The sequence below is a fragment of the Cricetulus griseus genome, chromosome 2 (genome assembly GCF_003668045.3).
Source record: "Cricetulus griseus strain 17A/GY chromosome 2, alternate assembly CriGri-PICRH-1.0, whole genome shotgun sequence".
Taxonomy (NCBI): Eukaryota; Metazoa; Chordata; class Mammalia; order Rodentia; family Cricetidae; genus Cricetulus; species Cricetulus griseus.
This window is the reverse complement of record NC_048595.1, coordinates 49128414-49154607: the sequence shown is the minus strand read 5'-3', so window position 1 is coordinate 49154607 and position 26194 is coordinate 49128414. Positions and strand designations below refer to the sequence as shown.

The following is a 26194-nucleotide window of genomic DNA, read 5'->3' as shown; positions in this document are numbered from 1 at the left end:
ACACCAATGACAATCTATGCTGGAGAGGATATGGAGAAAAAGGAACACTCCTCCATTGCTGGTGGGAGTGCAAACTTGTAAGACCACTCTGGAAATCAGTATGGAGGTTGCTCAGGAAAATGGGAATCAGTCTATTTCAAAATCCAGCCATTCCTCTCTTGGGTATATACCCAAATAATGCATGTCCATACAACAAGGACATATGTTCAACCATGTTCATAGCAGCATTGTTTGTAATAGCCAGAACCTGGAAGCAACCTAGATGCCCCTCAGCTGAAGAATGCATAGAGAAAATGTGGTCCGTTTACAAAATGGAGTACTATTCAGCGGGGAAAAAAATGAAATCTTGAAATTCACAGGCAAATGGATGGAACTAGAAGAAACTATCCTGAGTGAGGTAACCCAGTCAGAAAAAGACAAACATGGTATGTACTCACTCATATATGAATTTTAGACATAGAACAAAGGATTACCAGCCTACAATCCTCTTCACCAAAGGAACTAGGAAACAAGAAGGACTCTAAGAGAAAAATGCATGGTCCCCAGAGAATGGGAAGAGCCAGGATCTCCTAAGCTAATTCGGAGCATGAGGGTAGGGGAGAAGGAGCTGGCAGAGTGTGAGGAGGAGAAGAGGAGGGGAGAGGAGGATATGGAGGAGCAGAAAGTTTGAGTTGGGGGAAGAATAGAGGAGAGCAGGATGAGAAATATCATAACAGAGGGAGCCATCATAGGTCCAAGGAGAGATCTGGCACTAGGGAAAGTTCCAGAGATCTACAAGGATGACACCAACTGACAATCTAGGCAATGGCAGAGAGGCTACCCTAAATGTTCTTTCTTTTTTAAGAAACAAAAGATAATATGAGCAAGGCCTCAGCTCTAGTCCTCCCCATTTGTATTTCATGTCCCAGGCAGTTGTAACATTAGAAAGACTGTCACTCACTGAAACCAGCCTGCACTGAGCTTTCTATGCTTCAGACTGTGAATGAACTGGATAGGCCACACCCTACAGAAACATACAATCTAGTATGGGAATCGAATCAGAAGGGCAGAACCACATGGAGCCCTATTATCACATCACCATGTCTGCCATCTTGGTGAGCTAATATGTGCTTGGCACTATCATGATGGCTGCTACCAGTTGAATCTCTTGCTAGATTCTTACACCAGCAAGACTCAGTTGATGCTCAATAAAATATGTTGCATTGATTAATTTCATTTCCTCTATAACCACAAGATAAGGGATCATCTCCATTTTAATGATAGAAGCAAATGAGACATTTCCCTACTGCAAAGACAAAAGCAGGTCACTGGATCCCTCCTGCCCTTCCACCTAGCCAAACCTGTTTCAAGAACAAACTCAGGCTTATTTTGGAGGAATGATCATTCTCTAACCATTTTCCTTTATTCTTTCGTCATCCTGATCTCTGTGCTTTGGGATGCTATCCATTGATCCTCTTATTCAAACTCCAAGGATGTAGGAAGGAGTCTGTAGATATAAAGTGCCCTGACATGGACTTTTGCTCTTTCCCACCGAGTCCTATCTCTGTTCCCCTGATGTGTCCAGTTGTCAAAACTGATTGTCCTCTGTAGATCCTGTTTGTTTCTCATCTCTAGTCCCTGGCCACCTTTTGCATCACAAGCTTTGGGTGAGATGGAAACTAGTCAGAAACTAAACTGAAAAAAATGTTGTCAGTGTTCTCTCCACCTGGCACCTGGACACAGCTGGTTGCACAGTGTCACTGTTGTCCTTGAGACTGCTTTTCTGCTCAACTCTGGAGTAGAGCTGTGGTACCTCCAACGTCTGAGAGTGCCCCTCTGAAAGGTCTAGCCTTTCCCCTCCACTGTATGCTGCCTGGCTTCTTTGTCCATTTTCCACTGGTTGGGTCCCTCTATTGGCTCAGGTTGGTAGGAGCTTGCTGTTTGGGGGAGTGGTGTATGGGGAAACAGAGCCCTGCTTGTGTTACTGTTTTCATGTTCATAACTCGACCCTTTGTTTTACTGCATCAAATCTGCTGGGTGTTATCTATTTCTCCTTGTGTATAAAGGTCTCTCCTCTACCAGACAACCTCAGCTCCTGAATGGCAGTACAGCTTTCACCAGTGCCCACTGTGGGAAAAGTAGTGAGCCACGTGGCTCCATTTAGAGTGGTTATAGCTGGCCCGTGGCTTTTGCTTTTCCTTTTAGCACCTTGGCTTGCAACAATTTGCCAAAGAACACATTGTTGGTTTCTGTACCTGAATAGTCTTGACTTGTCCCATCACTTCCCAAACACCCTCTTGGGTTCTGCTTTGTCACAGACCATTTTCTGCAGTATGGTAGTTTACCACTCTGGGCAGGGCAGATGTTTTCCAGATTGCGAACACTGCAGTTTTTAACTCTCTCTGTCAGCAGCCTTCTCCTGTATTTCATAGAAGACCTGTTGCGAGGCAATTTGTCATTCAGCCATTTCTTTAAACCAAAATTGAACATTACAGCGAGCCGGATGGTGGCGAGGGATGGAGACAAACCTTTTGTAGTCTGTAGAGTTCTAGAAGAGCTATTTTTGTGCTACAGATTTCTAAAATGTACTTTAGTTTCTAGTTTTCATGTATTTTCAACTAAGACATTAACATCAGTGAACCAAAATTCAGCCATGTTCTATTTTTAGTCACAAAACAATTCACTTTCAAGGTATTTTTGTTGTTGGTAGTGGTGATGGTGGTTTAGTTTAAGACTCGGTTTTTGTTGTTTTTGTTTTTTGTTTTGTTTTTAATATGGAAGCATTTTTGAATTTGCATGTCATCCTTGTGCAGGGATGATGCTAATCTTCTCTGTATCATCCCGATTTTAGTATATGGGCTGCCGAAGTAGGCACTAGCTTTATTGTTCAATTATGGGTAAATCTGTGCATGTATGTCGGTCTGCAGATGTAATGTGTGAGTGCAAGTGCCCATGGAGTCTAGGAAAGGGCATCAGATTCCCTAAAACTGGAGTTAAAGATGGTTGTGAGCCATCCCACACAGGTGCTTGGAACTGAGCTAAGGTCCTCTGCAAAAACAGTATATGCTCTTAACCACTGAGCTATCTCTCCAGGCCCTGTTGATTTTTAACCATGCCCATGCTACATTGTTGACCCACTGTGTAGCTGCTCTTAAAATAAACTTTGGAAAATCCATCACTCTTCAGACACATGCCAATATGAACTGCTCATTGCCTCACTTTGATGATAGAATTCTGATATTCCACAATTATGGTTGCTATTGACTTGGTAGCAGTCATTCGTGCTTCTGGCAGGAAGCAAATAGCACAAACAGAATAGGAGAGTTTGAATAATTGTTTAAATGGGTGTGTTATCAAGGACATGGAGCCGGGGAAGGAAGAAACTGGTTCCCTACATGCTTTCCCTGAATCCACCATCGCTGTTACCTCCAACCAACTGTGGAAGCCAGAGATCAGGGGCCACCATTGATAGTGCCCACACAAGTCAGCCTTGGCATGAAACTGGATAGAAAATGACTAGGAGTGGATCTGGCTGTCTGAGGACACTTAGGATGGAGTCAAATTTATAAAATTGGGAGTGCCCATGAGACTCACCAGCCTCTGTGTAAACACTGCCAATAAGTCCTTTAGGAAAAAAGCACTTGTTCTGCTCTGAAGTGGGGTGGTCCCCAGCACTTCTGGATCTGCCTCTGTAACATAGAAACCAAAACTGGTGAGCTGAGGGTACAGTGAAAAGTTGGAGTACTTGGCAAGCATGCACAGGCCCTGGTCCTACCCCCAGTACTACAGATCTGAAATGTCTATCTCATCCTAATTTGGCTTTCTCCTTGGCTCCTCCTATCCTTTTCCTTACCTATCCTCTGCCTCTGGATGGCTCTTGCTTTTTCAAATTAGAAGACACATCTCTAGAGTAGAACACATCATTTAGTGTTTTGTAACCAGGGCAGGAAGAAGTAGTTCATGGTGTGCTTGGTTATTTCCCAGGATTGGCAATGGAAACTGCTATGTGGCTAACCCAAAGGCTATGTATGATGTCCTTAGGGCATTTTCATCATGCTGTGTGTGCTCCACTTGAACCTTGAACTTGCCAATGAAATGTATTACTATCCTTTAAAGGGATGGGAGGGAGTCACAGCACTGCCTGTTTCAACTTTGTAAATCATGGGTTTTATGAGGAAGGTCTTTCTTCAGCTAGAATGCAAATTCTAGTATTGATCTATAAATTTCCGTTGTTGATGCGTCCTAGGATCGGCCCTCTTCAAAAAGGATAAGGAAATCATCATCACTGGCAAAGTGAAACAGGCAGTTCCCCCAAAGTGTAGCCCTCTACAGCTTCATTTTGATTTGCTGTTTAACAATATTAGGCAAAGGCATGTGGCAAATTATAAATCCACTCAATGCTGCTACCACTCCACCCTCCATATCACCCAGAAGGATGTCATGCACCAGACAAAACACTTGGTCAAATATTTTGCCGAAGTTTGAATGTATTGAATGTACCACTCTCAAATAGGTCTACTAAAAGTGAAAGAGATTTTAACTTTTAAAACCTACTAAGTGTTTCCACTTAAAGATTAGCCCAGAATGACAGTGAGCAAAGGAGTCAAATGCACCATTCTCGAAAGATCTACAAATGGCTAACAAACATATGACAACTTTTAAAGTTATCCCAAAGTGTTAAACATCTTCACCATTCTACTTTCTCGCCAGTTTCTCACCAGTGCATTTGAAGTTTCTGATATCCTTCCAAGTGAACAGTAAAGACAATGGTCCTTATTCCAGTGTGATGCTTATGTCTGTGCCAAGTATGATCCCCAAAGATAGGAGCCCTCATTGAAAGGGGATCTTGGAATCCAAAATGATAGAAAGCATCCTATCCCATACTGTGAGTAGCTATCTGTGACTTAATTTAGGAAGCATGACAGTATTGGTGGCCGATGACACTGCTACTGCCCAGCTTTGGCAAATAATTTATCCCTTCTCAGCTTTAAGGTCTCAGCATGTAAACTGAGATCATGCCAAAGTGCTAGCTTAAAATGAGGGGTAAAAATGCTTGAACTGTAATGGCTATACAGGGGCAGGTGAGAGGGATCCGTGGGTAAAGGCACTTGCCGTCAAGCCTGAGGACCCGAGTTTGATTCCCAGGACCCACATGTAAAAGGAAAACAGCCAACTTCCTCACATTTTCTGACCCCACAGACATGCTGTGGCACAAATACACACCCCACCCACCCACCCACCCACATACCACATTTTGTTTTTAAAATTTAATGGCCAGGCAGTGGCTAGTTTTGTAATCTCTCATAAAGGTTGCTCATTGTTCTATGGAGCACCTTTTTTTTAAGGCTTCTTCTTCTTCTTTTTCTTGTTGCTACCGCTGCTGTTGCTATGCCAGTAGCTGGACCCCCCTTCTAGCCACCAGCAGACAGTGGCATGGGGGGAGGGGTGTGGGAATAGCCTTGAAGTCCTGGGATACCCTGAGCTTGTCTTCCGTCTCTCCCAACATGACCACCTATTGTCCCTTGGGACTGTTGCACTTGGCAAGAGGACCTTCTGCCTGCTGTGCTCCTGCCATCCTCTGTGTAAGCAGAGGAGCCAAGTCTGGGTGTGTTAAAAGGATTTAGCCTCTTGAAGTTTATTCTCCAACAGACCCACAGGAGCATTTTTCCCAGACCGCCCATTTACAATAAAAGGCCTTCCTTCCACGCATAATCTGATAGGGAATGAATGTAGAATAGACTCCTTTGTTGGCAGACAGGTGAGACCCTACTTTCTCTTGTTGCTAAAACTCTGGGCTGGAAAAATAACTAGCGTTACATTAGTAGTAAATTAGCCTCATTCCTTTTGTAATCGTTATGCTCATAATGACTTCACTGAAAATCCAAAAACAACAGCAAGGATAGCCCGCTCATACCGAGAAATTCTATAATGTTAATAATATAGCATCCAACAACCGAATAGCAATTTCCAATTATCCAGGGTCCTTTCATGAATCTGATCCCATTTGAGTCTCACATGAACCAAGTAAGATTGGGAGACTAGCTATTATTATTCCTGTTGAATACAGGAAAAGCTGGAGATCAGAGAGGGTGATTCTTGCTTTAGGTTATTTGGACTTTCCAGCTCCAAATGTTTATCCCAGCAATCCCCCTCTAAAGGAAAACTCTTGAGTTGCAACAGATACCAGAAAAGGTACTTTCCATATGACTGTGTTTACAGCAGCTCTATAAAATCCATAGGTTTTTTTATTTTATATAATGGAAGTTTTGTTTGTTCGGCATGGCTAAGCACTGGTTCAACTTGACCTAGAAGATGACAACGGCAGTATTCACAAGAGTCTGACTTATAAACATACCCTTCCTTTACTCTGCCAAATTGTCTTTTACCTTTGTACACAATGTGTGTGTACGGGTGCTCACATTAAACCCTGTGGTGTGCATTCTTCCACTCGCCTGCTTCTTTTCTATCTATCCCTAGACATTGCAAGTACAACCACTACTAGAGAAATTGTAGTGTCCGTGTGAACTCCAGAAGTTCCCAGGTTTGCTATTTATGCATCATAGTGAAAAGTGGGGAACTGAGAACTTCGGTGCTACCCCTTACCTTGCAGATTCTTCCCATGGCTCTCACCATGAGAAGTTAGGTGCCTAAGATCAAGCATGTAACCCTTGGTAGCACAGGGTCACAGATAGAGCTGGGGGCATGGAGCAAAACTGATTGGGAGACACCCAGCCTCTGACCTGCCAGCTGCATGTCCTCAGGCTAGCAAGTGGCGTTGCTACCCTGGCCTTCAGATTCCTCATTAGAAAAATAGTGGTATGCATGTTGCTTTTCCCCTGGAGTTGGATGTCACCATAAAATGAGTCCATTTTGAAAAGTACCCAGTTCATAGTAATATTGATAGCAAACCTGACTTTGTGTCGGTAGAAAAATAAATAGTAAAAATGCTATATTTTTTTATTGAGCTCAATAAAAAAAATGTAAAACCCTTCCCCAAGCCCTTAGGAGGGTTAACACACAGAGAATGTTCTCAACATCCACTTTTGGGGGCTCCTTCTTAAGGTTACATGCTGAATGTGTTTGAGAAAAAGGCTAAGTATGGTTGAGTACAGTGGTATCTCACCTAAAAGAAAGCATCGCAAAGAAGTTGGAAAGGTAAAGACTTACATGTGCTGAGGGACCTCCTTATTTCAAGGGCTCTTGGGGTTGCGTTGTCAGTCCATTTATACTTGTGCATCAGCATTACAACAACATATTGCAATCACACCTTCTCCATTTCCTTCTAAGACTGTGAGATTCTTAAAAACAGAAGGCATGCAGTAATTCATTCTACACTCCCAGGTCCTAGAACAGATCTTGGCGCTCAGTGGCTCACACTTGCTGACCCACTGAACGAGTGGAACGAGAGCCGAATGGAAGCATGTTGATTCTTCTGTAGAGTAAATAAGCATCTCCTGAATTTGGCATCACTCAGAATGTCCGCACTTTGGGTTTTGTCAAAGAAAGACAGCTGATGGTGGTCAGGGCATGCCATTTTCATAACCCCTCTAATTACCATCCCATGATTCATGTGTTTATTTTATCAGGCAAATAATTCATTGATGATGACATATGCCCAATGCTTTTGGCTTTACTGTTCAGGATCAAATTAATAAAAAGAAAAGCATACCTCATATCCTTCTATGTATATTATATTCTTTGCCAAGAGATGGTAAAATGGATGTATAAGATTTCAAAACTATACTTCAAAGTGTTAGCACTCACAATTACTGGGTTCATATGAAACCATTCACGACAAATTCTGGGGTTTCAAAAAGTGTCAAGTTATACAGCGCTTCTGTGTTGGAGGGACTTGTAGACACCCTCCAGAACATTTACTTTCCTTCTCGATGAGAGAAAGTGAGACCAGATTGCTGGATGATTTGCCTGAGTTACACAGCTTGCCAGACACTGAACTCAGTCTGCCTACAGGTCTACATTCTCAAGGCAGTGCCTTCTGAAACCAGGATTCTACAGTCATGTTGATCCTGGAAGGTGCAGGGCTGGCCTGCATGCCCCTAACACCAAAGCTGAGGCATCTTCGAACTCAGGAGCTCCATGCTGTGGCCATTGACCTGGGCTGACAGCCAATGGAGAAAAGCCCTGTGGTCTGCATTAAGGCTTCATGTACACAGTACTTTCACATGTCACTTAACTTTTAAGGTGTGAGAGAAAGATAGGTCTGCTGCTGGAGAGGGACTACGTCATAGGTTCCCTCACCCATCCTAAACCTTCATAATGTCCCTCTGTGATTTTCAAACATTTGAACTTTAAACTTTTAAACTTCAATAAACTATGTTGAGGGTTTGATAGAAACAAATCATAATGAGTATTAGATTCTTTCTTTTTCTCACTGTGAATTTGTGTGTATAGAATAAATCTATTTAAACTCTGCAATGTAATATTAGACATTTTTTGTTTTAACGAGTTTAACTCTTGCCCTTTCGTCTGCACCCAGATTCCAAAGATTCCAAAGAGAAGAATAAAATGGAAATCTTGTACATTCTGGTGCCGAGTGTGGCCATTCCGCTGGCCATCGCCTTCCTCTTCTTCTTCATCTGTGTGTGCCGCAATAACCAGAAGTCATCATCACAGCCAGTCCAGAGGCAACCAAAACCCGTCAGAGGACAAAATGTAGAGATGTCCATGCTGAATGCATATAAGCCCAAGGTAAGATGAATGTCATGATTCAGGGGAGAGCAAACCACTGTAAACCCCCTCCCCCCATTTAACACCAGAGGAGATGCAGAGTGCAGCAAATAGAGACTAAACCTATAACTCTACCTTGGCCAGGGGCAGCTCAATCTTCATCTCAGCAGCAGATCTGCTCCAGTGTGTGGCAAGACAGACCACAGTCTTTCACTGGAACAGTAGGGCCAGAAGGGCTCTCTGCCAGGCCCACAGGGCTCAGAGTATGACCTGGTTTTCAAATTCAAAGAAGGGAATTCCATGCCCTTTTAACCAAAGTGAGAGGAAAGAGATCTAACATTGTTTACAGACTTGCCTGCTTTATGGCACATGATGTAAATATAGAAATCTGTTATAATACACTATATAATTTTGACTGATTAAGATGGTAAATTATATGTCATGTGCTTTTTGTTACTGTGGCTTGTTTTTGAAGAAATATTTTGTATGCCTTTTAATAGACAGGCTTTCCTCCTGGCACTCTTTGATGTGTGGTAGTCCACCTGAACCCCCCTCTACTGGATCAACCCCTTTCTTGTTGATTTTCCTACTCATCTTTCAACACATGGGTTGCTCAAGTTTGTGGTGAGGATCCCATGGTCACTGTCCTTACTCTGAATGCAGCTGCTATTCTAAATCCAGCACTGTAGCCCCCAAGCACTCCCTCTCAGGACAGCCAGCATCTCAGTCCAAGGCCATGCTGCGAGACTCGTTGGACCAGCTCAAACTTCTTGCTTCCAAATGCTCACCCTTTCATCTTGTTCCAACTCCAGAAGACCATGCATGCAACAAATCCTCTCTGTGCTAGGCACCCTATTATTCTTTTGACCTTCATAATAGCATTTTAGGAAAAACGGTGTCTTCACATGCAAACTAACTCATCTCCTTGCTTATTATGTAGAATGGACTTATGGAGACTATAACGCCTCATATTATTTTATTTTGCTTACTGCTTTAGATGCTTTAAGTCTCCAAGACACATTTGCAGTTTCAAAGTCGTATTTGTTGGTAAAGCTTTCAGGTTCCTTAAATGTCAAAAATCCACTTTCAAATATTGTTTCTTAAGCCAAACTGGTGCTCACTAGTTAAGTGTGAATTTCTAGCACTTAAAAAAATAGTAATAATACTGCACACCCTAGAGTAAGCTCATGTCATATAGTCTGAGGGTAGTGACAGTAGAGCTTCCATGCTTTTGAAATCCAGCTTCTGGCTAGCTTGTTTGGATGCATTATAGTATTTAATGTTATACCACACTCAATTCTTACTACTTCATGCTACTACAAGGGTGAAGGAAAGAGAAGAGGCTGGGATTGGTGCACATTTTTAGAGTAACAGTGAGCTTAGCAGGTACTTTTACATATACTATGCCTTCAAGATTCCTGTGCAACAGCCATTGTTCTGGGAGTCTCTTTCCCTATCGTATCTATGTCACTCAATCAGTTGGTAGCAATGGGTACAGAATGTAGTAGACACTGTCCTGGGCAATCAGTCCTGACTACTGTGCTGGAATCCATGGAAAAGTGACTTACATTCAGGGAAGAAAAAATGTGTGTGTGTGTGTGTGTGTGTGTGTGTGTGTGTGTGTGTGTGTGTATCCATTTTGTATCTTAGCCTTGCTCATTATCTTAGTAAAGGCTTGCTTATAATACTCTAACAGACAAGGATCTTTGAATTAACAATTTTTCAAATAAAGAATTCAAATTCAGAGACCTCTGTGGCATAAACAGAGAATGTTAGTGCATACTGATTAATATAAATTGCCAGGAGCTTTTATTTCCATGATCACATTTGATCTTACTAGGTATTACATAAAGTAGATACTATTATGCTGTTGTATAAGTAGGGCAACCTGGACCCCCCTCCAAAAAAAAAACAGATAACTATCACAGCCAACATCGAAAGCTTAATAATCCCTGGGGATAAAACACGAATACAAGATCTTCTGATTCTAAATAAAACCTTTGGTCTCACCAACTCATAAAGTTTTTACAAAATAATTCATACACAAAAATGGGAGGGATCAGTAAGCAGCTGGTGGATCCACTTGGACAGTCTATGCTAGGTAGCCAGAAGCCAGAGGCACCCCTGGTTTCTCAGAAAACTTGAAGTGGCCAGAATTAAGTCACAAGCTGAGTGATGTACCCAGCCCCAGGAGGAACATTTGTCCAGAGTAATAATCCTTCTCCACCCTCCATGATCAAAGAGACAAGTGTAAGAGGTATTGGCATGAGCTCCGATGGAGCAGACATTGTTTTCATTGTTTGCAATTTTTGACATATCCCTTGCAAAATTTTCCAGTGTGGAGATTTCATCAACACAAGACTTGGAATTTAGACACAACTGGCTTACAAGCTCCTCAAGACCAATTCAGGAAGTAGGGCTGGCTGGAATACCGGACTAGGTTGTGGGAGGGGAAAAGAAACAAAACAAATGCTATCTTCCCCCCACTTACTCTCCTAAGGGACTTGGCTCTGAGTTACCCCGTTGTTTGCTTTGGTTCTTACCAAGTGCCTTCCCTGAATGAAGTACAAAGGGCTTTGTAGACCTTCAAGAAAGTTTCTAAATGTAAACAGTCACTCTCTAAGACTTCTTTGAAAGGTCACCGCCACATAAATATTGCATGTGCCTATAAAATTGAAGAGGAAGAGACACACATAAGAAAAGAAAGAGGAAAGGCCTGAGATCAAGCGCACTACGAGAACAAAACGGAAAGGTGCTTAGGAGCCAGGAATGAGAAGGGATTGAGGGGTCAATGCCGGCCTGCCCTGGCCTTCTTCAAATTTTTCCTTGTCCTATTAAAAAGCCAGAGACCCCCAAGTTCCTTATTTACCCATCCAAATGTGCCTTTCAGGGTGGAAACTATCTCTTTCCATCTTTCCTCACCAGTGGAACTTCTAACATTCCCCCTCAGTGTTTGGATTAAAGAGAGACTTCTATGGGAGATTAGAAACCGACCCCTTTTTCCAGAACACAAAAAGCAGCCACAGCAGACAGACTGGCTGCAAGATGGGCCTGGGCCCCAGAGCTAGAGGGTGGGATGCTGCAAGAAAAGCTTTTGAAGGGCTCCAGTTCAGCAGAGAGGTGGTTTGTGTAGACAGGAGGTGGACCATTCTCCCGTGGTCCCCTCTCACAGCCCAGGGCCTGTAAGGAGTCACGTAGCCCTTCACCAGTTTCTCAGCTCTTCAGAAAAAGAAGTAGTAGATTGTCTAGGGGAAGGGCTATGTTGTTGTTGTTTGTTTCCCTTTTTTAAAAATTTCAGCCAAAAATTTCAAGCTGCTTAATTTTTTAATGGGTTTACCAATGGTGCCCACACTAAACAAGGCTTTTGTGTATGGCATTGTAAATTTTACAGTTTAGGGAAGTTTTGCTTGTTTTCTTTCTTTGGGTGCTTTGGTTTGGTGCAGCACTATAGAAAATGAGAGACCTAGAAACTGACTTCCCTTCCCTCTGCTTCTTTTCCTTGCCTCCACTTCCCCAAACCCTCCCAGTCCTCAAAAAACAGACCATCCTGCCTCATGTGTCAGAGAGACAGTCTGTGAAATATGGCCCCTCAGCAGGGATAGAGGACATTCAGCCTCCTGCCTCCTCGCCTACCTGAGGGGTTAGCTAGGCAAGTGAAGAGGCTAAGAGGTGGGGAAATTAAGAATGGCACAAGAAAAAGAAAGCAGGCCTAGGCAGGTCATAGCCCAAGTAGCTCCAGGGCCCAACTCCTACAGCTCCTGACTGATGGGAAGAGCTCCTGGCTTTCTGGAGCAGGTAGCTTCAGATGACCTCACACACACACCACCCCGTGGCTTGCCTGCTGCTCTGTTTTTTAATACCTAGGCTACACTTCTGTCTGTCTTTTCTCTTCAGCCAAGGTGGCGGCAGAATGTACTGACATTTCTTTGTATATGTATCCATCCTTGTATATATAAGTTTGTACATGTACCTATCCCCTTTTCCAAGTCTTCCGAGCCCTGCTATGGCTGTCCTTTTTGAACACCTGTCCTTTCCAGATGTTGTGTCATTTTGTCATCAATAACTTTCCCACTCAGGGGCTGGAGAGATGATTCAGCACTTAAAGAGTCCCAGCTGCTCTTACAGCAGTTCTGGCTTCAATTCCCAGATCCCATATGACAGCTCACAACCATTGGTAGCTCCAGACCAGGGCATCCGATGCACTTTACTGGCTTCCATGGGCACCAGGTATGCCTGTGGTGCATAGACATACATGCAGGCAAAACACCAACGCACATAAAGGGTTTTTATATATTTGTTTGTTTGTTAGCTTGTTTGTTTGTTTGTTTGTTTTGAAGAAAAGCTGTAGGGAACCTGTAGCCACGCCTGCTTAGGGGCTGGCTACAGGTGTGCCTGACCACGCCCTCGAAAGCGAGGCACACAAAATGTCTTTCCAATTAATCTCCCAAAGTTCCTAAGCTCACCATCCTATTGACTTGGCCTTCTGGAGCCCAAGGATGGTATGATTTAATGCAGTAGCCCTCTCCAGGTCCCCATCCTCTTTATGTCTCTGAAACATCTGATCGTCCTAATCACCACCTCAAGATTCTTTCCCATTTCTCCTGTCTCCTTCCTTTCATTTCCTTTGCTACTGCTTCCTCACTTCCCTGGAGGGAAACAACTCTGCTATTTTCTCTATCTCCTTCCACTCTCTGGTGGGCCTGATCTTCCCCTGGGTAAAACAACTCACAAACTTGGAAGGACCAATCTCAAGTTATAAAATTCATGCCAGTGCTCCAGAGTCCCCATCGTCTGAGCCTAACTATTGCAGCCATATTTTTCTCGAAGCGTATTGGTAGGAGGTAGTCTGATAGTCTTCAAAGAGCCAGGATTTAGAGGTAGAAAGATTGGATTACAGATCTTGGCTCCATTATCTACTGGCATGAGATCTTAAACAAATCACTTACTCAACACTTCTCTGAACCTTTATTTTTCTCACCTGGGAAGGAAAGATAAAAATAGTACTTAAGAAGACTTTTTTGATGCTTTGAGGTAGTGTGTCTGGCACCTTGCAGGTAGAAATAGCTCGAAATCCCTATTATTTTGGTTCCGGTGATAACTACAAACCTCTCTGAAGCCAGATGCTCTTTATAGGGAAGTGTACATTTATAGGAAAACAACAGGACCCAGCAGCCCCCAGCACAACTTGGAAGAGACAAAGAAAAAGAATCAGAGCTGAGACATAGACCTAACTCTTTGGACAGCTGTGGTATTGCTGGTACCCATCCTGATGGCATAAATCCCAGCCTCACTTCCAAGATAAAATGCATTAGAGTTTAAGACGGTGTGATAGTGACAGCTGTGAAGGCATCCACTCCCTTGTCTCAGCTGGAGAGTCAAAACTGCTTCTGAGAATGAGCCTCATCAATAGGCATTGTGACTGGACTGACCAATGTACTTCACTACTGACGTGCGGCTGTAGTATCTCCATAGACTTTGCATAACTTCCAGGGAAGAAAATTCTCACTTGAGTCTAACTTTGGTGTGAAAACAAAAAGTGAAGCTTGAGATTAATACTCACCCAATGTCCCACAGACAGCAGGAAACAAAGCCAAGCCTCCAACCAGGTCTGTATGGGCCCAAGGTCCAAAGACTTCTTTTTAATCCACTGCCTTCATTTCATGTTTGATCAAAACATAGAACCACAGAGGGATCAATCTATTATGAAAATTAGTGACATCATGGGCTGGAAAGATGGCTTGGTAGTTAGGAGCATGTATTCTCTTGCAGAATACAGGAGTTCGGTTCCTAGCACCTACATTAGGAAGCTTATAACTTCCTGTAACTCCAGTCCGGAGGAACAGGATCAGGTACCCTCTTCAGGACTACACAGGAACCTTCTCTCTCTCTCTCTCTCTCTCTCTCTCTCTCTCTCTCTCTCTCTCTCTCTCTCTCACACACACACACACACACACACACACACACACCTACTTTTTAAAAAATTATGGACATCTGCCCTATTGCATGTCTGAGCAGAAAAGAAATTTACCCATGGACATAAAACTCCACAGGATCAACCCAACAGTGTGACTGTAGTTAAAGAAATGAATGCTTCTAGAGTGGAATCCCTTCCAGAGAGGTCCTGCTGATCTCTAATCAAATGAGGAAGGTCTGCGTTGAGTTGAAGCTCCCTCTAGAATTTGACTGTGTAAGCCAGAAGCCTCTTAGTTCAGCGGCAGTCTTTGAAACAATTCATAATCATCCGAAGGCTGGCTGCTAAGCCTTTAGAATATAATCATCTCTTTTTTATGAGTAGAGTCAATTGTTTCACAAACCCAACCCTGTTTACCTGAGAACCGGCAAAATATACAGAAAAGAGAGGTAGTCTCTGGAGGCAAGCAGTTTAATACTATCCTAGGCCTGTGCTCATTTCAGCCCAAGTTGCCATCCCCAGGCTTTGTTCACTTACCAAGTAACCAACAGAATGCCAATGTGTAAGGTCAAGCTGACAGACCAGGACTTTCTCCAGCTTTGGACATTCCATTCACCTACCAGTAATGACCGTGGTTTTAAGATGGAGAGGTCTCCAAGGATCAAGCAAAAGCTCCACAGCCCTTTCCAGAAAAGTGCTCAACTTTAGGATCAGACTTTACTTGGATATGAACCATGGCTCCACCATTTAAGAGCTGTGATTCTCTAGCTGCTTAACTGCTGAAAGCCTTGCTGTCTTCATTTATGAAATGGAGAAACTGCAGGGTGAAACTCAGAGGGCTATGATAAGGATTGAATTGAGTTTTGGAAAATAACATGTACCACAGAAAGACAAGGAAGCATGGCCAAGTTATTGGTAAAGGGCTTCTGAAGTCTCGAACGAGCCTCTACCAGCCAATTACTCTGTCATTTGAGCCTAGCACGTGAGGAAAACACACCCATGTATGTGGTTGTTTTACGATCTTGATGTTGAGCATATGACCAAAAGTCAAATATGTGCCTGCTATAGGCTGAGATTATGACATTAATGCAGGAGCTGTGTTTCTTCTCACAGGCAAGCCAGCATGTAAACTCTGGGTATTCCACAGTATTAGTACCTATGTTATATGACTCCATGTATCAATATAGATTAGACTAGTTGTGTGGCAGATGTAGTCAGCCATTAAAATATATCCTAAGTAACTGGCTCTACATTGAAGGCATAGCTAAGATATATCAAGAAGCTTGACTCTCACTAACTCCTCAGGGCATATTAATACAGTAGAGGACAGAAAATAAGCTGGAAGCTATTCACTGTTTGGTAACTTGTACTTTTCTTCCACCTGGTGTTTCCAAAGCATCTTTTTAAGTACTTTGTCTGGATCAGAATTGTTCCACCTGCTTCTTCAGTTACCCTGTGATCACTCTTTGAAAGTGAAGCAGGGGGCCCAGTTTGATGAGAAAATGATCAGGATATGCATCTCTGTTAAGTTCAGTGACGTTATAAGTAAGGCTTCCAGACCAAGAGCTTCTACTTACCTGGGCACTGCTGGACTTGGGGCATCTCAGCCATACAGAATCAGAGATTGTGGGATGGGCCTAATAATCTAACAAATGTCTTGTCTAGGTAGATCGGATGTCCACTTAGTGGAGACTTGATTGTTGGTACTTGAGAGTCAGAAGAGTCTGTCTCCAAAGCAAGCAGAGCTCAGGGAAAACTGCTGCCAGAGATGGCAGACCTGGCAATGCCCTCTTCCTACATCCCACCACCAAAACTAAACCTCTCCTTTTGGTAGAATCAGTGCCCGTCTCATCCCTCTTAAGATGGGCAAGCACAAATGCCATGGTGTGGAACCTTCTCTGCCCTTGGAAATGCTTGTGTTCGGGTACAGCCTTCTCTCAAAACAAAACACCACAAGATCACAATTGGCCTGACCATCAAAATATGGGAAGTGACTTTGCCTTGAGTGACAGGATGGCAGGGGCTGCAGATGGAAACTTCGGGGTGATAGGAACTTCAGCAACCTTTCCCTGAGTCTCTCATGCTCTAGGCTCTCTTCCTCTCCCATGCCACACTGTAGCTTCTTCCTTCCCATGCAGAGAAGAGGGATGTCTTAAAGGGAGCTTTGCATTGTAACTGGTCAGGGCCACACATAATCTCACCTCACTTCCTGGGGGAATCTAATCACCTATGTAAAAGGAGTAAGAGACAGCACGCCTACCACCAGCTCTCCCCACCCCACCCCCAGGCATCATTTCATTTTATTGTCACCTGAGATGCAACTTCCCCCAAGCAGAAAGAGAAAGTCATCGAGATGGCTCTTGTTACCAACCTGTGCTCATCTCTATACTAAAAACTGTTTAAACCCCTGCCCATGGTTTCTCACTTCCACATGACACATTAAGAGGAAGGAAAAGGAACATCACTACTTCCTGTTCATCCCTCACTCAAAAGGCCACCATCATCATCGTGGCCTCAGGATCTGTGTCATGGCCAGACCTAGGGCATATTCATATTGGACTTGAACTTACATGTTCTTTCCCTTCTGCAAAGAGCTCATTCCCACTCTAGCCCAGTGGCTCTCATATATATTATATATATATATATATATATATATATTATATATATATCTGGGGAACAAGCCCTACCAGACCCTGGCCAACACATTGACTTCTGCATCAACTTTCCCCTCCCCCCCATCAAAAATGATATAATTTTTAAAGCCGAACTGAGGCAGATGTGTGTTTACTTTGAGAAGTAAAAATGTTAACATTTAAACTGAAAGCCTGCTTCGGTTTTAAGGTACTTAATTGCCTTACAGCATATAATAAACGCAGCCCATCTTGTCATTCAACTAATGGAGGGAGCGATGGAGAGATAGGGGCCGGGACCCTGCTCTTCCCAGGGTGCCTTTGTACTTAGTTTACTTTGGCACTGTGCCTCGTGTGTATTTTACACTTCTTTACATTTTGTACATCCCTGTATGACAAATACTTGTCAAACAAAAACTAAACAGATTTATAACCCCTTAACTTGAAATGAGCCAAAATTGAACTGCCAAAACTTTATGACTTCATTTTCTTTCATAGTTTTCCACTGCATTGGTTCAAACAGACAAACCCCACTTGAGGTCAAGCAGGGGTCATTTCACTTTCATTACTAAAATATAATTTACAATATGCCAGACCTAAACAAGTTTAGCCTAAAGGGTTTGTATAATGTAAACCATCTGTTCCTTAACAATACAGCTAATTTCCTGCCATCTCAGAGCAGTCTACTGACGGCTTCTTTTAAGGAGTTTTATGATTTTTTAACTAGTTAAGGATTTATGTAAAATTTGAAAATGAGTCTGTAGTTAAGACTCATTTGTACCAAGTAACTTGAGCATTTTTTAAATGCAAATCACGGTGTGAATAGCTCCCCTGAAACTAAGCTTGGCATCCGTGTTTCTGGGCGTTTCCTAGGCTGGCTGCTGCGCAGGTGTTCAAAATCGGTTCTGAACTCTGCCATTTTAGGTGTTTCCCTACTCGTTCCCATAGCAAACGCTCACATTTGGTGTAGGGTGACTCTTGTAAACCTCTTCCTCCTTAGGTAAGTCAGAGAAGACACACTTGGCTCCATGCAGTCTAATTTACCAGTGCTGATGAGATAGGAAAAGATGCAATTGGATCAAAATGTAGCCTTTCTGTGTGCATAAATAGAAAAAAAAAAAAAAGAACCATTTATAACACCCTAGAATATACCACCATCATTCCCTACTTCCAATTCAGGCTGGTCTCAGAGCCCTGCTCTGCTTCCAGAGCCATTCTGCCTGGCATTGCAGGTCGGGCTTCAGAATAGCTTTCCTGAACATTCTCTATTCTTTTTTCCTTCCTCCTTCTCCACCTACAAAATGATGAAATGAGTTCTTGAAAAGACAAATGTGAGAGAAGGAATTTGTTTAACTCATAGGAGGGAGGGGCAGCTCCAAAGACTGGGGGGATCCATAGGCCAAGCCTTTGCCAAGGTCCTGGTCACCCCTTCTCTTCCTGTTCCCAGGAATTTGGCCTGCTCTTGTCTCTTTCCCACCTGGTCTCTGCCTCTACCCACACATCCCAGAAAGAGGAGCAGACTGACAGCTGCTCAGTTTCTCACCTGCCCTCAGGATCCAAATGAATTCTACATCAATTTGAAGAACACTTTTAAAAGAAACTAAACAACTATACAAAACCAGAGAGACTCCTAGAAATAAAACTTAAAACATATTTTAAAAAAATAAAGGGAATTGAAAGGGCTCTGTAGAACTACTTGAGGCAGTCTGCAGATCTAAATCATTCACAAAGTTTAGTCCACTTTCCGATGGCTGCAGGGAAATGAATAAACTCAAGGTTAGCAGCTACCATATCGACCTGTGTTGTCTGTTAATGTTTGTTACGTGCTGTTCAGGAATTAACTAGTATTAGTTGAAAACAGCAGATCAAAGATGTCAACCCAGGCCGGGCATTGGTGGCACATGCCTTTAATCCCAGCACTCAGGAGGCAGAGGCAGGCGGATCTCTGTGAGTTCGAAGCCAACCTGGTCTCCAGAGCAAGTGCCAGGATAGGCTCCAAAGCTACACAGAGAAACCCTGTCTCATAAAACAACAACAACAACAAAAAAAAAAAAAAATGTCAACCCAGATTTGCTTGGTTTCATAACTCAGTGATTTGAGCCCCACCTTTTTGCCAAGGGCTAACTTCCAGCTGTGTAGGAGAATACCCAAGCTTTAAGTCCTCATTCTCATTCTGATAGGTCATTGGTTTATTTCATAGTTCTCTTCTTCCCAAGAGAGATTTTTGGTGCTCTGTTCCTTATCCTTCTCTAGTATCTAAGTCTGGAACTTCTGGGCAGGTAAAAAAATCGATGAACACCTACTATACTGTTTAAGAAGACAGAGCATCCATTGGATTCCTTTCAGTTACTTAATTACCATCAGCTATCATGGGAATCCTTACCTTAACATCATGCAGGAAGGATTCATCTCAAGTTACTCTTCCCAGAAAAGGAAAGATCATCCCATGCTCTGAGAAAAACAGTCAGTTTAATTCATTACCTTTTTTAAAGGAAGGCTGACAGATCCCACAAGAATCCCACCATGAGGATGGAGAGCGGTGGTAGAGTATGTATTTAGAGTGCGTGAGGCCCCAAGTTTAATCACCTGAGCCAAAAAGCAGAAAGAAACAGTCTAGACCAGTGGTTCACAACCTCTGGGTGGAGACCACAAGAAAACACATATTCCCGATGGTCTTAGGAACTGAGACACAGCTCAGTAGCAAAATCACAGTTACTTTCCACCTGTTATACCAATGGTTCTCAACCTGTGGGCTGAGACCCCTTTGGGAGTCGAGTGACCCTTTCACGGGGCAGTCTAAGACCATCGGAAAACACAGATATTTACATTATGATTTATAACAGTAGTAAATTGCAGTTATGAAGTAGAAATGAAAATAATTTTATGGTTGGGATCACCACAACATGAGGAACTGTGTGGAGAACACAGATCTAGACCATGTAAGCAAAATAGTAGGTAGACCTATAATGGTGGAAAAGAAATTCCTGATTAGTCAGATGGAAAGACTGAGGTATGCTTTTAAATTTAATTACTCTGTTAGTTAATGTTTCTTTAACCTAATCCTAAATTTTTTAATGTGTAAAAGAGCTGAGATGAAAATCTCCACCTCCACCCCTTTTCTTTCTAATTCTTACTTCTATACTCCCTCATAGCCACTGCTGTTCTGAAATCCCTTTTATCAGCTCTCTAAATCTTCTTGTGCATATACAAAGAAATGTGGACAGGTTCTTTCTATTCCTCCTCTCTTATGCCAAGGTTATATATGGCATTAGCTGCTCTGATTTTTTTTTTTTACAAGCTGCTCTGATTTTTATGAACTAAAAGCAGTAGGATTTTAGAGACCATCCCATGCCTACACATAAAATGCTTCCTTATTTTCCACAACTTTATAATATTCTATTCAGTAGCCCTCCCCCCCATACACACACACTCTTTTATGCCTAGGAATAAAATCTAGGGCTTTGCACATGATAGCACTTGAGTTATCTATATTCCCAGTCCTTTTTGAGACTGGGCTTTGGCCCAGGCTTGCCTCAAACTCTGACATTTCTACCTCTGTTTTCTAAGTGCTAGGATTGAAGGCAGATGCCACCATGCCTGCCCTACTCCCCACCCCCCCACCCCCATTTTGGTCTCCATTTCCAGTTTCTTTGTTTGTTCTCTCTTTGGGGATTTTGTTCTGTTTTTTAGATAAGCCCTCACAGGGTAGCCTAAGATAGCCTCCCTCCTCCTGCCTCAGACTCCACAATGCTAGGATTACATGCATCTGCCACCACACCCACCTTCTTCAACCATTATTAAAAAAATAAGTCTCCTCCACGGAGATGCTGGAGTCACATCAGTACTATAACGGATAGAACTATATAAGCAAGCCTTGGTCTGCAGGGAACCCAAGCGCTTTTACCATCACCTTCATCACAACTATCCCACCTATTTACCTTTGGTATGCCCCTCTCATTTCAGTACCAAGATGTCTGGCTTTAAGGAAGTGTTTAACGTTCACTTTCCCTTTCTTACAGAGCAAGGCTAAGGAGTTGCCCCTTTCTGCTGTACGTTTCATGGAAGAATTGGGTGAATGTACCTTTGGAAAAATCTATAAGGGCCATCTCTACCTCCCAGGCATGGACCATGCGCAGTTGGTGGCTATCAAGACCTTGAAAGACTATAACAACCCCCAGCAGTGGACAGAATTTCAACAGGAAGCCTCTCTTATGGCGGAACTACATCACCCCAATATTGTATGCCTCCTCGGTGCCGTCACCCAGGAACAACCTGTATGTATGCTCTTTGAGTATACGAACCAGGGAGACCTCCATGAGTTCCTCATTATGAGATCCCCGCATTCCGATGTGGGCTGTAGCAGTGATGAAGATGGGACCGTAAAATCCAGCCTGGACCATGGAGATTTCTTGCACATCGCAATTCAGATTGCCGCTGGCATGGAATACCTGTCTAGTCACTTCTTTGTGCACAAGGACCTTGCGGCTCGCAATATTTTAATTGGAGAGCAACTGCATGTAAAGATTTCAGACCTTGGGCTTTCCAGAGAAATTTACTCTGCTGATTACTACAGGGTGCAGAGTAAGTCTTCGCTGCCCATTCGCTGGATGCCCCCTGAAGCCATCATGTATGGCAAATTCTCCTCTGATTCTGATATCTGGTCTTTTGGGGTTGTGTTGTGGGAGATTTTCAGTTTTGGACTCCAGCCATATTATGGGTTCAGTAATCAGGAAGTGATCGAGATGGTGCGGAAGCGACAGCTGTTACCGTGTTCTGAAGACTGCCCGCCGCGAATGTACAGCCTCATGACGGAGTGTTGGAATGAGATTCCTTCCAGAAGACCGCGCTTTAAAGACATCCATGTCCGGCTTCGATCCTGGGAAGGCCTCTCAAGTCACACCAGCTCTACCACTCCCTCTGGTGGAAATGCCACAACACAGACCACCTCCCTCAGTGCCAGCCCTGTGAGTAACCTCAGCAACCCCCGATTTCCCAATTACATGTTCCCTGGCCAGGGAATTACACCACAGGGCCAGATCGCTGGTTTCATTGGCCCAGCGATACCTCAAAACCAGCGCTTCATCCCCATTAATGGCTACCCAATACCTCCGGGATATGCAGCCTTTCCGGCTGCCCACTACCAGCCTGCAGGGCCTCCCAGGGTGATTCAGCACTGCCCGCCTCCCAAGAGTCGGTCCCCAAGCAGCGCCAGTGGGTCAACCAGCACTGGCCATGTGGCCAGCTTGCCCTCATCAGGATCCAATCAGGAAGCAAATGTTCCGTTGTTACCACACATGTCAATTCCAAATCACCCTGGTGGAATGGGTATCACTGTTTTTGGCAACAAATCTCAAAAACCCTACAAAATAGACTCAAAGCAACCATCTTTGCTTGGAGACTCCAATATTCATGGGCACACCGAATCTATGATTTCTGCAGAAGTATAAAATGTGTGACTTTTGTAAATACTCTGTACCGGATAAACTAAAAAGCGGCAGAAAAGATTTATATTCAAATGTTTTTTTATTGAAGGTTCTCATTTAGCAGACATTGCAATGAGTATCTTCTGTGAAGTTTAACTGTGTCTTACTGGAAAGACACCAGCCAGGAAAAAAATAATGCATTGTGGGATTTACACTCCATCGCGGTGTTTGATATGGTGTTGGGAACAGACCTTTTCAAGTACTGAAAACCAATGAAGAGAAACAGAACATTGTAATTACAAAGTAAACCAAAAAAGGAAGTCAAACGGTGCTCTGTGTATTTGCCTTGGTCACCATGGCTGATCTACCCCCAAAATGTATATACTGTAGCATTTGTCTACCTGCTGTCTCTACTTCAGGACAGGTGTTCAGGAACTATTTTGATTCAATGTAGACTCTAAGCTTGTTTGAATGGAGTGGTGTTTAGCACCACAGAGGGAACTTGAGGCTACATTTTAAATCCTGGATGGAAATGAGCCATACAGACTTGTCATGTCCACAGAAGTTCTCTCAGTAGCTGGGCTTCTCTGGGATGGTGTAGGGTGTTTATGTGAACTTCCTCTTACCATCATGAAGGCCTTTTCCAGTCCCCTTTCCACAATGTGTTTACACAGGCCCTAAAGAAGGTAGATGTGGATGCTGGAAATGGCTGTAGATTTGGGTTATTGCTTTAGGAATGGGGCACCCAAGGAGACAGTCAGGAAAATGGTCCCTCACCCTAGATCAGTATCCACAGGAGAGGGTTGTTTCGCTGTTGCTTTGGTCAGCCTCTCTATAGGAGCTTCCCTGGATCACTCACACTGCAAACAGCGATGCCAGAGGCAAGCACACCCACACCCTTGCCTTGCAGCCTGTTTACAAGTTGGCCAAGGTCTGGGGAATGTTTACTGTCTATAGACTGTGAGCAAGAGGAAACCCTGTGATGATGCCAGTATCAAGTAAATTTAAACTCTCACCTATCTCCTTGTTTTTCCTGGAGATGTTCACCGATTAGATCCTAGCACCAAGAAGTGTAACAATTTATTCATAGACCTAACTGGAATCCAAAGAGGATACATCCTATTTTGCAAAAACATTGTGGGATGTTAAAAAAAGAATACTGAGTTCTCTCAAAAATTACAAAATTCCAAATTCCTTAACTTGTCAAACAAGCAATTTGATCCTTCGTGCCTTCCGTAAGGAGTGCCATCATCCTGGTATTTACTTGCCAACTACTTTTTACCAAGTTCGGAATTCTTGTGGCACTCAAGTTCTCCATAGAAAGGAAATTTAAATTTGATTTTTTTCTCTTATTAAAAAATAACTCCTATATTCTAAGAAAAATTTCACCAAGTCTTGCTTTTATTTTAAAGCTTTAAAGACTTCCAGACTTATGCAAAATAAATCCTGGAGATATTTCATGAGAGAAAGAAATATTTCTTGAGGGAGGATATAAGTTAGAAAGACCTTGAAGTTTCTGCCTTTAAAGGTATAATTTGCATAAGAAATCTAGGAAATCTGTCTACCAAAATGTGCCTAGGTTTTCCCGAACAAACATGAACTTATAGGTACTGTGAACACAAAAGAGTTGGCTATATTCAGATTCACTGGGCAATAGATTAAGAGCTATTCTGTGGCATGAATAAGCTGATTCTATGTAACATCTCTGAAGTTGAGTAGAGGAGGAGATTGTATCCTTTTGTTGCTATGCAACTGTTTAACGATGACTCTTCAAACCACAACTTTGTATATGGTATGACAATCAGTTGTTTTCCAAGAATATTTATTTTGAGTAAACACAGTCTCAGTGAACCTGAGTTTTCAAGGAGTCCCTTAAAGGGGGATTAGCATTCCATGAGCCAGTAAGATACCTTCTCTGGAAAGTCATTATTATGGTTAAAAAAATAAGTTCAACTTAGTTTTTTATAAAGAACTATAACATTTATTTTTAAGCCTTTTATAATAACTGAAGCCATTAAGGTGAGCAAACTAAATTTCAAAACCACTTATTATAATTATTAAACCAGTGCTGTGGCGCTGCAGCATGCAGCCTCTTTTGTATTAAATGGTACCTTTTTTCACAAGCTGAAAAATCTTTCACTTTGTTGACAATGTTTTGTAAGCTAACTTTATTTTCAGGTGTTTTTTTTATTATTATTTCTCTGCACAAAACTGTTTATGGTTTGTATCACAGAAATGAAAATATATCTGCATTTTTGTATCTGGTCTGTTTCCTTATTCCCTTTGCTTGTTTTTAACTCAATGTAGATTTTCTTCAAATATGTAATGGCAATGTGCAGATAGCTCACACCACCGTATCTTTCCTTATTCTCACTGCATGCATTTAATCACTGTATCGATGTTTGATTTGTTCTTATGGGCATTCCAAATAGAAAAGCATGGACTTGTAATGACCAAAAGACTATTTTATATTGAGGATATATGCATATGTATTTCACCACCAGAGATGATATTAAACACTGATTATTTTATGCTGCTGTTTATTAAAATGTTTACTATAAAATATGTTCTGAATATTGCTGTCATGGGAGCATTTGGAAATCTTCATATTATTAATAATGATTGACATTTCTTAGAAAGAGGAATCACAATTCTTATTTTTATCATACTTCAATTAAATGATATTTAAAGTAGACTTTAAAAAAATAGACCCTCAGGACTGGGAACATCACTCAGTGGTGCAGCACTTGCCTAGCATGTGTGATGCCCTAGGTTCAAGCCCCAGTCCTGTAGAAGAACCCAGATGTGGGCATTGTCTTGTTAGTGACCATAGGTGGAAAGAAGAATCCTGACCATTTCATAGCCAAGTATAATCTGCCTGTTGATGACAAGCTGTGGGCTTTTAAAATCAAAATGTTATATTTATAATGGAATGCTAAAAATTAGAAATAAGATTGAAGTTGAGTTATTTTCTGCCTTGATGTTTCCATTCGAACTTCTTTAGGACTCTAAGATTAGTCTGTGCATATCTTATCACATTCAAGTTAGATTCCAACCATTTGGTAAAATAAAAGAGATTCAGGCATTTAATTGATGCAGTAAACTGATTTGCATAAAAGAAAGAGTTCCCACTCAGCATTTACTACACACTGTCAAGGAAATGGAAGTTCAAAGGACTTGTTCATCTCTGCTGTTTAACACAGAAAGAAACCACAAGAAAACTTTCTGGGCCTTCTCCATCTGTTTTACTTACAGCTTTTGTCACCACTTCAACCATCAAACTCCATAAAGCAACCGCATCCAAGACAGTGAGGGCTGTGTGGGTGTCACCTCACACTTGAATGCCTGGACCTTCCCTTCATTCCTACTTTCTCTTTCGGTCTCTCCGGGCTCCTATCCCAATCCCCTCAACCTCAAGTCCCTTGATTCCATTAGTTCCCTAATCACCAACATCTGCAGGTTCCTGGCACCATGATCCCACGTTGCCTGTTATGAGGCACTAGATATTCACTGCACAAGAGTTCTGCCCCCCGCATGCCTTCAAGCATGATTACCTATTTTAG

The 26194-nt window shown here is 42.5% G+C and overlaps 1 protein-coding gene and 1 non-coding gene across 2 annotated transcripts in view; one reads left to right on the top strand and one right to left on the bottom strand.

The window, feature by feature from the left end:
• Window positions 1-25196, top strand: part of Ror1 (receptor tyrosine kinase like orphan receptor 1) — a 363775-nt gene extending 338579 nt beyond the window's left edge. Inside the window, exons 8-9 of the mRNA XM_027400498.2 lie at window positions 8477-8688; window positions 21228-25196. Coding sequence (XP_027256299.1) covers window positions 8477-8688; window positions 21228-22655 — 1640 coding nt within the window. The 3' untranslated portion in view covers window positions 22656-25196. The remainder of the gene's footprint in view (window positions 1-8476; window positions 8689-21227) is intronic.
• Window positions 2748-2854, bottom strand: LOC113833569. The gene has a single exon (XR_003482257.1). It is a non-coding gene; the product is annotated as a U6 spliceosomal RNA (small nuclear RNA).
• Window positions 25197-26194: the final 998 nt, after the last annotated feature.